Below are 15,712 nucleotides of genomic sequence, written 5' to 3'. Positions count from 1 at the left end.
CCTTCAGAAATGGTGGACTGTCTTTAAGGCCAGATGCTATTTCCAAGTCTACATTGTATTTTCTGGATCTGCAACTTAGAAAAGCTCCTCTGCCTTTTGTGCCCACCAATTATCTTGCATAATTTAAAACTTTGCTCATTTTCTTGCTTAGGTGCCTGGTTAGAAGCTTTCTTTTCTGTTTGTTTTTTTTTTCATTTTATTTTTTTTAATCTTCCATTGAGTTTTGTGCAGTGTTCAAGACACTAGCAGAAAATTAATTGAACCACATCTTTTAATCAAAGTGTCCAGAAGTTTGTGTCAACAAAGCTTTTGATTATCACTAAGGGCCTCTATAAGTGCATGCCTAAAATTCTTTTCCCTCTGATTCAGCATTCCCTGTCTGGCTTAGTAGATCAACGATAACAGCATCAGGCTCAAATCCAGTCGTTTCATGATCTTTATTGTATTGAGAAATTCAGTTCTGTCTATTAATGAGTCTGATGTGCAGCCTACACTTGTTAGCAGACAGAGATAGCTGACTCCTCACTATACACAATCAGTCCAGCAATTGGCACAACACGTAGTTCAGGTAATTCTAATGGGCATTACAACTGCTAAGCTGCTGTGTGATGTCATCTGTAACCACAAGAAACAGTTCTGCATTCATGGTCATATTCTACACCATTTTATTTGTTAGTATATGGGGACATTACTGGAGCAGCAAGATTTCATCCAAATCTTTCAGATGACACTCTGGCCACCTGGACCCTTTCCCCAAACTTGAAAGCCATGAACAAATATGTGCTGTAAAATCCTAGCTGTATGAGAAGTGTGCATTTGCAACAGTGCAGTAATTCTGCTGAAATCCAACAGGAACAGTTCTTTGACTTCACAGGGTCTGTCCTCGTTAGCACACAGGGCTAATAGTGATAATACAGTGACCAACCACATAGATGTCGTGATCACCCTTCTTGTGAAATGTGCCTGACTACAGAGCCAAGCACTTTTTGCTGGTGAACTTTTTTTAGTGAGTCAATTTATATATAGGTGTTATTTTATCTTCTAACTTAGTGGAAAACAACTGCATCCATTTTTTTCCAGGTTTGCCTGAGAGCTATGAGCAAACCTCGTCAGTCTCAGTGTTGTAGCAATGATTATCAGGAACACCAAGTCTTGACACACCAGAGATCATAGACTTCTCTGTTTAATGCAAAAAATGTTAGCCCTCATAGAGGATTTGGAAAGACTCCTTGGAGGTGTTGAGTCAAAGGCCATGGCTGCTGTGCAAATACCAGTAACATACAGAAGTTGAAAGAAAAGTTCTGGAGGCAAAATTCATGTTGCTAGCGAAGAAGCAGAGAACTATGGTAGCATTCCCAGAAATGTTCCCAAAACAAGACTGGTTGACAAAGTTCAACAAGCAGCTAAGAAAATGTGCTCAAAAGGGAAATCAAAGAAACAGGGGAACTTGGGGAATAGGGGAAGAGTCTCTACAAGGTATCTGAGCTTAATATAAACTAGAAAAGAATGAATTTACTAGCCCTTCAAAGGTCATAGGAAAAACATTCAAACTGAAGAGGTTATAGAAACACAGTACATGATTTAAGAGAAGCAGTAATGTCAAAAAGACTTGTAAGTCTCAACTAAATGAAAGAACAGACATTGATTAACTCAAACAAGAATGAAACAGCAAAGGCAAGGCAAAAAAACCCCACTCTCTTTTTAAAGTTTTTCAGAGAAATAAAACACTCATATGAAAGTGTACTGTTCTCTGTAAGCCTAGGAAGCTAGATGGAAGAACTAAAATGCCTATTGTTAAAACATTATTTACACAACCATCTCACTGAAAACTTGGAAAAAAAGGCCATCAGCAGGATACTGAAAAGGTAGAAAAGACTGAAAACCATGCACTTGAGTAGAGACTGAGGAAAGCCCTATACTAACAGTCTAGAAGAATTAACAAATAACAAAAAGTAGCTATGAACCAAAAGAGAGACTGAACAGCATAGGCTTATCAAAATAAATTATCTAGACAACTGGTCATCCAACCAGGCTGGAAACTATTTGTGATTCTATGAAATACAAATATAAGAAAGGCCGTCAAAGAAGAAACACAAGAGGTCAAGGGATAATTTAGTGACACCCAGATAAATCACAACAGCAGAGGGAACCTGCTGTGTCTCATGCACTGTTGAAAATCAAACCAAACAAATACATAAACAGAAAACACCCAAACAAACAAAGAAAAAAACACCCAATCTGATATCAAAAAGTGAAAAGAACATGGCTCACTAAATATTGCCACGGAGGAGTTTCTTTGTAACAATGACAAAGCTTGTTAAGTGAACAAATGCAAAACGAAACCCAAACACTAAAATTGAAAGGGGGAGCTATAAGCTTACAGATTAAAATCTTTGTAGGTGGCCTGAAGACACTATAGAACTCAGAGGCATAGACCAAAAGCTAATCAATTTTCCAAAATGACTGGAGAAAAAACAAACCACAACTAGAATGGCTGAATGGCCAAGTACGGAAGTTTCTAAAAATTATCTTTCATAGAAAAAAAAACAACAAAACCAAAACCAAAACCAAAACCAAAAACAAACAAAAAACCCCAACCAAATAAAACCCACCAAACAATAACAAACACACACACATAAAACCAACCTGGAAGGGTATAATAAAAAAGGATCATAAAATTTATCAGGATTAATATAAAGACAAAATAATGCTGGCCAAGAAAAGAGCTTTCTTGGGAAATTATTTTTAGGAGTAGAAAAATAAGTAGTAAATTCTTTTTGAGACATAATCAGGAGTTGTCAGCCTGCTAAAGGCTTTCTAAGTAAACAGATGATGCAGGTATTAAAAAGAACAGTTAGAGAAGAGCAGACTGTAGCAGACAGGGTTTGGTTGGGTTTTTTTGTATCTGTGTTCAGTGTGTGATAATTCTAACTCCAAAATAATCAAGATAGAGGGAGATCTCAGAAGATCTGTCTCAAATTGGAGAGTTGGTGTAAGGCATTACAGACAAAAGCAGTAACTCAAAATGTTAAAAAAAAATCACCACAAGCAGACAGGGTTCACCAAAAAGAGCCAACAAGCCTCAAAGGAGAAAGAGCTAAAGCTGTAGTACATGTAACCTCCACCAAAGTTCCCCAGCACACAAGGATGTGACGTGTTGCTAGTCTCTCCTGGGATCTGTCTCAAAGACTAAGGGAAGTACCAGCAAGTCTGGCACCTCTCCAGCCAAATTTGTTAAAAAGAAAGGTACCAAAGTCCTAGGAATTCCAGGGTATATGTTGTTTGACATAGCCATAAACAATTTGGGAAAAAGTCTGAATAGTAATCTGACAAAGATGAGGGCCACCTATAAAGAAACACAACAGGATTTCATTATAGTCACTACAAAGCAAGAAAATGGCAGATGAATTTAAGCAGAGATGTATTTAAAGGAATGCAACTCAGACAAATCAACCCTAATTTTATACACATGACAACAGGCTGTTGGTTGGGTATTAACACTTAGAGATATTTGGTCTTTATCGTAGGTAGACCCACGAAAACATCACTTTGGTGCTCACAAGCAGTCAAAAAACAACCTAAAATACAGAACATAGGAAAAGAATAAAAAGTGAGAACATCATGATGCCACCACAATGCATGATGAACACCGCAACAATTCTGGTCCAATCACCACTTCGAAATGAATGCAAAAGAAGTAGAAAAGAGATGTTTCCAAGAGTAGTCAAAACTGCAATACAGTGGCTAGATACTGAAACAGTAGCATTTGGTTTTAAGGTTTCTTTGTCTACATGGATTGAACATAATTGTCCTTAGATACAGCTCTTTTGGTGTTTAAAGGTAGTATCCATCTCAGACAAACAGGAATAACCTCCATTGGAGCTGTCTGCACACAACGGTGTAGCTGGAACCCCATGAGCCTGTGACCATGCCTACTATATCATATGCCGTGGAAGAGAGGACAGACACCTATTCCTGAGAAAAATATAATTAGTAGAATCAGGATGCGTGAGCTTGTATATTTTATATACATAAAGATGCTGTGTTAAACACCATGTACTCAACCTGAACAGTGAGCACTTTTGTTACACGTCCTCATATCAGGAGTTTTGTCTCTCTTGGTGTATTTTTTTGCAAGGATTTGTATCTTCTCATCTTGTTAGCCGCACATGACATATAAAATGTGTCAATGCATATAACTATGTATTTAATAAGCTTGGGTTCAGAGGGCCCACAGTCAGGAAACATAAGCAGGACTGTCATGCCTTTCAGTCATCCAGCAGCATCTCAATCATCTTTTAGGCTGGAAAAGTTTTACTTTAGAACACTTAACAGACTATGAAAAACAAGATGATCCAACCCAGTTACTAGGGCAACCAGTGGCTACAATACTGAGCTGGTGCACTTCTAAAATTGTCCTACCCAGTGGCACTAGCTGGCAGCCACAGAACATAAGCCATGTCCTGGAGAGCAATGACAGTTGATTACATTCTACTCCCTGAAGTGTCCCATTCAGAAGAGGAAAGATACAACAATCAGCAAAGTGAGCAAAAGTTTGTATTTTGATGAAACTAATTATTTCAGGCTCTGCAGCTAATTAGCAAGCACTCCTACCATTTAATTATTTTTATGCAACTATGGTGATCAACTTATTTTTCTTGTGTACTTTATATATTGGTTTTTAATTCCTCTCAAAAAATGTGGCTTAATAACTCAGTTTAGCTTGTTCTCATAATCCTTCCTCCTATTCTTAAAGAAACTCTCCAATAAATGCAACCCCTATTTATACATGAAGATAAGTTGAGTAAAACACTTACGGAAAATGTGTATTTTGCAGTTAAATATATTCAAAATATGTCATTGTTGAAAGAGCTCCATCAGTTAAACATTGTGGATAATACATTACTTCACAAGACACAAAGACGTTTTTCAGATTAACTGCACTGTAATATGTTACTAAAAGTGAAATTATGGCCTTCCTTGTAACCATACAGATCCATAAAAGTCTGAAATACCTGTTCAGATTTGTGGAATTCAAAAGTACTCATTCAATTCTTTGAGCTATTTAATACTGACAGTCACATATCTTGGCTGTCACTTTTAAATCAAAGCTAAAAGGTGGCTTTCCCTCACTACTTTACTCCTGACATAATAACTTGAGAATCTGGCTGCAATCAAGAAAAAATGTCAAGATGGAGCTTGTTTAAAAGTAAAGATCACAAAATTTGAACCAGGGAGCACATGAGTTTCAGCACATAAGGAAACAGTGTTCATTTTAAAGGTATGTTTAATGAAGAAAAAGGTACACTCAGGCTCCTTTCTTTAATGGGTCTTTTAAAAATATATTTTGCAAGAATATTCCTCAGAATTTAACATATCGGCATAATGGGGTAGCATGAAAAATAGTTTTAATATTAAAAAGTCACTACTGTCATTGTGTAATTACTTTTCAAGTGTTTCCTAAGGTTTTGCAATTATATACTAAAAACAGTTGTTATTATTATCACAAACATGTTCTTAAAATTTACTCCCCTAAGGACACTTTCACACTCTCATATGTCTCTCCATCCAACTGACTTCAAACCAAAGAGATTTCTTATTTCATTTTTGACTTCAGGTTCAGAACCATGTTCTGCAATGGCTATTATTTCTATAATGATAAAATTTCAAATAAAGGTTACAAAGAAGTGAACTTACATTTGAAACACAACTGTGTCAAATAACATCTCAGGAGTAAAACATATTCATAGGAAACAGAGCAAAACTGATTCTCCAAATCCAGGCATTTTGGTTTTGTGTTAGCAAAGGGCTTATTTAACCAATACTGTTACCCCATTTCATTAAGGCACAGGTAAGAAAATATTAAGAACCAAAGAAAACAAAAAGAATCTGGTAAATTGTTTCAGCGTTAAACAGACATAACATCACTTAAAGCAACCTTTTAAAATCACATCACCTATCAGTCAGGATTGGAAATTGCCAGGACGTGTTGGAGCAGAAAAGCCCCAATGAGAGTCTACAGCCATTTTCTGTTAGCAGGGTGCCAGTGGGGATCATAGGACCAGCTGCTACTGGTCTGGACAACCTACCACTTCATAGGTCTTGACCAGAGGCAACTGTTCTCAGACCACTGTGCTACTACAAAGCATAATCACAGAAATAGAATTCATCCACCTGCCAGGATATATAAAACAAGAAAGAGTGATTTATGAGGAGCAGTTGAGGGAATTAGGGTTGTGTAGTCTGGAGAAAAAGAGGTTCAGTGGGGACCTTACCTCTTTCTAGAACTACCAGAAAAGAGGTTGTAGCGAGGTGATTCTTGGTCTCTTTCACCAAGTAAAAAGCAATAGGAAAAGATAAAATGGCCTCAAGTTGCAGCAGGGTAGGTTTAGAGTAGATATTAAGAAAAATCTCTTCCCCCAAAGGGTGAGTGGGCAGCCCGGGGAAGTGTTGGAGTGACCATCCCTAGAGGTATTTAAAACATGTGTAGATGTGGCACTTAGGGGCATGATTTAGTGGTGGACTTGACAGTTCTGGATTAATGGTTGGATTTGATGATCTTAAGGGCCCTTTCCAACCTAAGTGATTCTATGATTCTATAGAAGCAGGAGCAGTAACAAGCCGACACTGAGCCAAGTTCAAAGAGTATCTGTTTTCCTAACACATGTCTCGGAAGAAATAAGATGTTCAAGTCCTCAGCCTGAATTCAGTCTTGCTGAAAAAGAAGATGGGGGGAATCTAGTCTTTCTAGGATTCTCCTGCAGGACTGACCAAAATACTAACAAACTGGATACAGGGATGTGGAAATTTTACCTGGAACAGAAGGACAGCAATCCCACTTATCCAGTCAGTGAGCAGGTTGACTGTGTATAAGACAGCTTCTAGGGTCTTTAAAAGGTCACACAGAACAGTTCCAACTACTTTTGCAAACTCTAGTGAGTGGATATGAAAAGCTATCAGTCCACATGGGACTCATGGGACTCCCAGACTGGCTGTACCTGAAACTATATGGGAGACACATACAGGCCAGAACACCTCTTACCCCAGCTGCTCTCTGGTGTATGCAACCAGAAGCCATTCTTCCTGCGCTCTGGAGCACATCTTCCAGGTAAGAAAGGCTTCAGACTAGCAGGTCTGAGAGAAAGGCTGAGAGGCCAGTCATGATGGTTGCTGCTTACTCTGCCTTTCCCATGCACACACCTGAAAGAGGGTCACACTAGAAACAGCAAGGGGTATTTATTTCATGCAGGCACCACTAAGAAAAAAGGTTCTGTTTAAAGACAAAAGATCACGTTTCTGTAGAGGTTGGAGAAATAGACAACTGGGAGGATCTGTGTAGAGACAGGCTCACACTCCTCTGCACAGATGGTGCAACAGTCCCTTTAATTTTCAGCATCATCTGAATAAGGTTCAGTATCTGAAGGCTGCTTATTCAAAATATAAAAACAAAAGATCTGGAGAAGAAAATGCATGGAGCTGGGTATTGGGTTTGTTGGTTTTTGTTTGTTTTTCCAACAGGATCAAGACCAATGCTCAAAGGAAAAAAAACTCAGGGAAAAGGTATGGAACTGTGTTAATTCACTTATTCTGGGGTCCAGATCTCCCAAACCAGAAATTTAATCTGTTGCCATCTTATTATCACCACAGATCAGTATGGCTTGAGTTGACTTAATTCTTTTTGACATATGCAGAAGATACGATGGCAGTACGCAATTGTTTGGGATCAAAGCTTGGCTATGATTGGGCATGTAGGCACAGAATGAAAACTACAGGTGTTCAGCTGCACTTCATTCCTACAATGCCAGCACACCCAGCTGCTCAAGAGATTTGCAGATCTGTGTTAAGTGTCCATGCCACCACCAGAGCGTAGTGATGCACAGTGCAGTCTGGAAGATTACCGTGAAAGCTACTATTGTAACAAGTTTTCTCAATCACAGCATAAATGTATGGACTGTGATCTCTGGTTAATGTCCTTAATCTAGAAGACCTCTTGAAGGTTTGAAGAAACCTATTCACTATTTTTATAGAAGTTTTAAGATCCCCATAAATGTGTCAGACATATGTGTTCACAACAAGGAGCCTGAAACCAATTTAAAAAAAAAATAATGAAGATAAGCAGACAGATATTCCCAGGTCTGTGGTAGATCCACTATGAAGTTGCCAATACATGATTTGTGAATCCACATACCTGGCTTGATGCTGATAAAGACAGCAGACAATTGTAACCCGATCCATCATCTGTCTTATTCCCATTGCACCGCAGAAAATAAGAGCTCTAGTCAGTATGTTATTTATCATTTCTGTCAGCTGCAGTAATGATTAGGAGTTGCAGATCCGCCATTTTGAGTCACATCTTGTAACATTAAATAAGTCTTCCGTTGCCAGGTATTCATAAAACTTTGATTTAAAGCTTTAATTTATTATAATTATAATTACAATTCAAGGCTAGGTATTTTTCCAACATAGCCATAACAGTGGTTTTATCCAGTTCTTATTCAGAATTCATGTTATTCAATATGAAGGATGAAACAGAGGTATGGAAAGTGAGGTTGCCACCACCACCTCATTAACTTGACAGCTCTCTGTTTCCAGGCTTGTTAGGGACTGGCAAATGAGACAAGTTCTTAGCAGCACTAAAAGTAACCACAGATGTACGAGAGTGTCATTAGCAAATAAGGAAGAAGAAGCAGCCCAGTATGATGCAGTACTGAGGAATGAAACCAGACAGAAAGCTAAGCAACTTCTGCTTAAGACAGGAAGGTACAGCAACGTTTCTGGCCTAACTAAGGAGGTAATACTGACTTACAGAAGTCACTCTCAGAGAATCAAAGATATTACTGGAAGAAACATTGGGCAAGGATATCCTAGGACTGTATCAAAAATCCCAGCAACTATAGCTGCTAAATAGCCAGCAACCATAGCTAGAAGAATATATTGCAATATGGTGTCTAAAGACAAGAAAAAAAATAATTAGAAACATGGGATTTCCTCATGGAATATTTTAATAAGGGACTTGAAAGAAGAACTGTGCATTCAATTATAACTGGAATTATGGAAAGAAAAGGCATTGTAAAAACACTGATGTTTATATTGAATTCTTTCTCATTTTGGCAGTAGAAATAATCTGGCAGAATGAGTTTAAGAAGAGGTAGGATACCTCCTGGGCACAACAACCACAGCATCAAGCATTCAAACAACCTCGGCTTGTCCTTCAGTTAGTGAGGATTTTCCTACTTCATTACCTTTGCTGTGGCTTAGTTCTCTTCTTGGGGGAATGGATATACTGGAGTTTGAAAACAGTACAGTAGATGCTTCAGTTTACTTTCAGTCTACAAGGATTCCAATGAATGCTTTCAGACTGAGTACTCCTGGACTTTGAGAAAACAGTTGGTGCTCCAAAACCAAAAAAAAAAGCAGTAAATTATAAAGGCACAATCTCAAACATTTACTAAAATTGAGAGTACAAATGATCTTATATTATGTCTGTATTATTCTAGGCAATTAGGTTTTAACAGAGCATCTCATGTGCAGAGATATAAAACCATGTCGTTGGCTTGGTGACATTTTGGTGTGGATGGATGAATTTTTCACACCCAGAGTGATGAGAACATTACCAGAGGTATGTCTCAGATAGAATCATAGAATCATAGAATCGATTGGGTTGGAAAAGACCTCCGAGATCATCAAGTTCAACCCTTGGTCCAACTCCAGTCCATTTACTAGATCATGGCACTCAGTGCCACGTCCAATCTCAGTTTAAAAATCTCCAGGGATGGTGAATCCAACCCCCTCTCTGGGCAGCCTATTCCCATGCCTGATTACTCTCTCTGGAAAGAATTTTTTTCTGATCTCCAACTTAAATTTCCCCTGGCAGAGCTTGAGCCTATGCCCCCTTGCCCTATTGCTGAGTGCCTGGGAGAAGAGACCAACTCCCACCTGCCTAGAACTTCCCTTCAGGTAGCTATAGACAGTGCTGAGGTCACCTCTGAGACTCCTCTTCTCCGGCCTAAACAACCCCAGCTCCCTCAGCCTCTCCCCATAGGACTTGTGCTCCAGTCCCTTCACCAGCCTTGTTGCTCTTCTCTGGACCCGCTCCAGTACCTCAATATCCTTTCTGAACTGAAGGGCCCAGAACTGAACCCCATACTCAAGGTGTGGCCTCACCAACGCAGAGTACAGGGGAAGGATCACTGCCCTGGTCCTGCTGGCCACGCTGGTTTTGATACAGGACAGGACCTTATGCAGACACATTATCACTTGAAACACTGCTATGAAACTTTCCCCCCTTCATTTCAGGATGAGATTCTGATCCTGGAAATCTGAAAGGGCTTGGCTGATGTCAAATTTTTACCAGAAACAGCAAGGATTTATTTTAGCAGTAACACCAGTTCAAGGGAAAGAGGATTTGCTGTCCTGACCAAGGGCCCAAGGAAATGGGCAAGCCAGTTCAAGCCCCAGGCGACTTCCAAGACTCTCCTGATCCTGTTCTCTTTGCACAAAGAGATCTCTGCCAGCAAGGCTGTCAGCTAAAAAGTTTCCCCGTATGCCTGCAGAATGAGGCAGCTACCTCTTCTTCCATGCAGGGTCAGCTGAAGTCAGTCTGATGCCAGAAAACCAGTTCCTACAGAACATACCTCTGCCGTGCTTCAGGTACACTTCCCTAGTTAATTATATTCCCCTTTTAAGAATGATTGACTACTCCCTTTTTTGATACAGAAGGTATTTGGGCATGCCAGTGAGGCAGATGTGCAGCCAACCTTTAGTTTCTTGAATTTTTGAATCAATAAAAAGGTTTAGGAATTGTAAGTTAGCCTGCCAGCATGACTGTGAGCTTTTCAGGAACTTCAAAGAGGTTGAGGGGGTAACTAAAACCTCTGCTCCACAGAGAGTCATTAGGGATCTAACCCAATGCCATCTCATGGTGCTTTAGAAGAGGGAAGGCAAAGAAGGCCACACTGCAAGAGCGCTTTTCACTCAACACATGCTCCACTCGGCCAATGATACATCAAGAAGTGTGCATCTACACACCAACCTCAACCCATCAACAACCACATCTTAAGAGCTTTACAAAGTTACACGTAGAGGCAAGAATTCATGAGGGAGATAAGGGCTGCAGTCTAATATTAAAGCACCACACAGGAGGCCTGCAGGTGGCAAGGGCCAGCCTAAAAGAAAACACATTTTTATCTGGTAGAGGATTGGTGAACTTCGAGTTTTGGGAAAAGGGACAGAAAGATCATCTTAACAGACTTAGATCTTCTCCCTCTTACACCACAAATGCTAAAAGATTCTGATATCCCTGAACTGTAGGTTTTTATTGAAGCCTGTATCTATGGGCTGGGCAATCTCTCCATCTAGAAAAATACATGGATAAAGCAAAGTTAAGGCCTTCCAATATATTGTACAATTTGGGCATCACCCCTGTCTTCAGTCAGAGCTTTGTTTAACCACATAAGAAACAAAACATCACAATTACAGATAATTAAGTTACATTAAAATGTTACATTATAAATTTTAAAGTGCCTCTTTTTAAATCTCCTACGAATGGCAGTTATAATAGATATGTTCCGGCCAGAGACAAAACTGCTCTAGATTCCACTAAAAATGGTCATAGCTTTTTAGTACTAAAGAGAGAGAGAGGGGTGAATAATGAGTTAGTCCTATATATTATATTAAAAGAACAATGCAATAGTCAGAGAGAAAATGAAGCTGACCTCTGGCATTCTAAATGCTGGAAGGTTTTCACTGGTTTGGAAAAATAATTTACTCTCTATCGATTAAAGCAGCAGCTAAACATGGATGACTGATCTCATTTTGCCAGTTTGCAGTTCATGCCAGGTACAGAGAAATACAGAGGATACTCTGACACAGGAAATTCAAAGGTTGATACTATCACTACATTATTTAAAACTACAAGCTGTGAATGATCATCTTTCAAGCAGACTCTGGGAGTTTTATATCTAGGGTTTGAGGAGGCAGAATGCTTAATTCCAAAGGTCAAAGTCACAATAGTTTTCTGAAACAAAAGCAAAATCTCCCAAGAAACCTCTCTCAGTAATAATGGCAGTACATTGTCTGAAAAAAAGTAATCAGATTTCCAGGCACACTTTGTAAGTAATCTTATTTACTGTAATTTTGCAACAGCTTTTATAAATTTTTCATCTGAAATCAGGAAGGCTATAGCTTGTATTCTGACAGGTTGAAATAGCTGAGTAAGTGGAATACATCTCTGTGTGGCTCGCTGTGTTTGGAAACACTTCAGAATACACTGTCACAAAAGAAAAAAAAAGGGGGGAAATTCAGACATCACAGTGATATATTTTAACAACTAAATAAAACATTAAAATAGAAGGAAAGCCTCTCACTTCCATTGGTTTCTGAGTTTTTTTAAGAAAGCCTAGATCATAAAAATGGTTCATGCTTCATGAATATCTGTCTTAACGATGTCCAATCCCACGTTCTAAGCTGCTCTTTGAAGTACAAGCAAGAAATACAAATCAAGTGTTATGGTGAGTCATTTTAGAGTTCTGCTTCCACAACAGGCTTAAGTAATTTTCAGTAAAATTTTAACTGCTTTAAACAAAATCCAGAGGAAACAACTGTTAATATTTCCTTTAACTTCAAATGCATAGCACAGAACTACACAGAACCATCTCACTTCACTTCCATTGCACCTTCTCTACAAAATTAAATCTTCTGTCAAAATAATCACACATGGAAAAATTGTGCAAGATAAAAGACAAGGATATTAATACTGGCTTTTGCGGCTCAGGCTCTCCTAACTGCATGTCTCTTTTATATCATCAAGCACAAAAAAAAATAAGTAAGATTCCACTGCTATATAAAATGAGTATTCTTTATTCAGATATGGCAGAAACAGATCTAAACCTTCAGTAGTTTTCAATTAAAATTTGATATTTTAATCACAAATGCAGCCAAAAGCTAGATTGTAATAAAACATTTTTAGGTGAAACTCTGGGCAGGGCTCCAAAGGATTTTGTCCAACATCCTGTGGCTGGAAGTCCATATAGGCAAGCTTTCTCTCTGCCTGAAGTTACTTTCATCTGTTGAGTGGAAACTTTAAGGATGAGCCCCACCTCTTTCTCCACTCACCCATCCAGTTGTTAGCTACAGGAAGATAAAGGCTCAGGAAAACTGTTTTCTTTCTCAGGAAAACCGTTTTTCTTTCCTCTTCCGGTATGTCTGGAATTCCAGATGCAGACTGAACCATAAAAATTCACTCTTTCTGAAGTAGCAATGCCTGGCAAGATTCAGCCAGCTCACAGTTTTGTTTCCACAACTTTGGGTAGTCCTTCAGTCTGGGCCCAGTGTTACGTCACCTTTGTTATTGTGAATGCTTTACCTCAAGAAACTGAATTACCCAAATAAACACATGAACTTGTAAACAAGCTTTGGATCATACCACAACTGAAAGGTACAAAATTTAGTACTAAACACTGTCAAGCCCAAATTCTGCCACCTTGACTACAGGCGAGTATGGTGTTCATCTCCACACCTAATTACGCCTCAGCATATGCCCAACAGACTTCATTTCCACCTTCCATTGGCCCCTTCAACCCTGATCAACAAGTACCCAAGTCAACAAACCAGAATGAGGTAAGTGGTCATACCTGTATTTTGTACACAGAGATCCAACATTGAAATACTTGAACATTAAACAGCTCAATTATGATGCATCACCATTACTGACCTCACATTAGCCCTTTTACAACTGTTCTGTATTTAGTAGGAATGGCACTTCAAACAAAAAAGCTCAAAATGCAATTAATACAGCTATTAAAGGAAATAAACCAATTGACTAGAAGTTCAGCTAATCCTGTAAGCAGTTCCTGCCGTTTTTAAGACAAAAGTTTAGTCAAGCAAGAAAGCAGGATTCTCTGAATAAGCACACACTAGCTGCAGTGTCTCTGGTAGAGAATCCATTAGATTATACTAAACTACTCATCGTCGCCTTAGGAGATCACTAGCTCTATCCAATAAATATTAAGCTTTTCAAAAGAACATTAAAAGATTTATTTCTTAAAAAAAGAGAAAATAGTCTGAGAGCACTCAAATCTGATTCTTTACTTCATAAGCATACAGTAATGCCAGTAGCCTGTCTTTAACCATTAACAGCAGGAAAACTCTGTAAGGAGCAAGAATTTTACTGCCCTCTGCAGCTTTTCCTTTGCGTTCAAAGCAAGGGCAAAACGCCACCAATTTCTGGGGAGATAAACTCATACCGACTGTCATCTGCCTCTGCATTTTTCCTCCAGAAAGCTGGAAGCCCCGCACTGGCCATGCCGAAAAGGAATTCGACCGACCAAACTTCACCTTCCTTAAAAACGAAGGCTGCGCTGTCCCAAAAGCTTCCTCGAGAAAATGGGTCAAACGCTTGAAAATGGTATCGGGCAAGAGAGGAGGGCGCGGCGGCGGGACGGAGGGGATGTATAAGGAGGGCACGGCCCCTGCTTACTTGCCCTAAAAATATTACTTTAGATACGGGTACTGACTGCATTTTTGTGCGGCGATTTAAACCCTGCCACTACAAGGGCCACCACGGCCAAGCCGCCAGTTGGAAGAGAGCGGAGCCAAGGAATTAAGTGAATTAAACTCGATGCGCTTATTGACTCAGTTTTCTCTCCATCAGCCGCGCGGCCGCTGCTCCAGCGTCGCCTCCAAACACCGGGCAGCAAAGTTTGGGCGGGGGTTCCCCGGCCCCTGCCGCCACCTCGGCGCCTCCCGCCACCAACTTTCCGCCGCAGGAGCTGCAGCACCGGCTCTCGCCCGCCCCGTCCCGTCCCATCCCGTCCCGTTCCGCCCCGCCCGCCTCGGTTCAGCTTGGCTCGGCGGAGGGCACCGGGTGCGGAGATGGCAGCGGGGTGGCGGGAGAGGGGATGCCGAGCAGCGGCAGGGGGGATGCCCGAGAACCCGGGGATGGCGCGCGTCCCAGAGCAGGAGAGTGTCTCTTACCAGCCCGGAGGCGAAGAAGACGGCTAGCAGGGCCAGGCAGGCGCCCATCACGATGAGGAGCAGGAAGACGATGAGCGGGTGCTGCTGGCTCATGCAGTAGTAGGACTCGTAGAGCCAGTCCCGGGAGCGGGACTGCTCGCCGCTCGCCCCGCAGCCGCCGCCCGCCTGGTCTGCCCGCTCCAGCAGGTAGCGGCGTCTCCTTCTCATCATCATCGCTTCTTGCCACATCGGGCAGAGACCACGCAACTCCCTCAGCGCCGCCGCCGCCGCGGCCGCTGCTGCAGGAGGCAGCCGGGGAGTGGAGCGGGGCGCGCTCCCGCGCGGGAGGCGGAGAGGAGGAGCCGCGGCGGCGGCGGCAGCGGCATGGGCATGGTGCGCCGGGATGCCGCGGCCGCCGCGCAGCCAGCCCGGGGCTTGGTGCGCCTCCGGCAGGCGCCTCCCCGCACGCACATGCCTTGCCCGGCTCCCCCGGAGGTGGGGGCGGGAGGGCGCTCCTCCTCGCCGGGGCGGGGAGCGGCCGCCCGCCCAGAGCCAGTGCCCGAGGGCGACAGCGGGAGCGAAAGGTTCCTTCGCGGGTGACCGTGAAAGCAGTCGCTGCCCGGTGCTAGTAGATGCCCGAGAGGCCGGGCCACCTGACCCTGGCCCCCGCCTGCGTGCGGCAGGAAGACCTCGCTGCCCCGGAGGGCGCAGCTGCCGCCGCAGGTGCCGCTGCCGCGGACGGCCGTGGGGTGGAGAGTGC

At 41.6% G+C, this 15,712-nt stretch overlaps 1 protein-coding gene across 1 annotated transcript in view; it reads right to left on the bottom strand.

The window, feature by feature from the left end:
* ADCY2 (adenylate cyclase 2) overlaps nucleotides 1-15,399 on the bottom strand; it is a 213,817-nt gene extending 198,418 nt beyond the window's left edge. The window contains exon 1 of the mRNA XM_071553661.1: nucleotides 14,974-15,399. Within this exon, the coding sequence (XP_071409762.1) occupies nucleotides 14,974-15,201 (228 nt within the window). The 5' untranslated portion in view covers nucleotides 15,202-15,399. The remainder of the gene's footprint in view (nucleotides 1-14,973) is intronic.
* Between the last annotated feature and the right edge of the window lie 313 nt (nucleotides 15,400-15,712).

The sequence above is a fragment of the Pithys albifrons genome, chromosome 4 (genome assembly GCF_047495875.1).
Source record: "Pithys albifrons albifrons isolate INPA30051 chromosome 4, PitAlb_v1, whole genome shotgun sequence".
NCBI classification, from domain to species: Eukaryota; Metazoa; Chordata; class Aves; order Passeriformes; family Thamnophilidae; genus Pithys; species Pithys albifrons.
The sequence above is the reverse complement of the archived record's forward strand: the minus strand, read 5'-3'. Positions and strand labels throughout refer to the sequence as shown.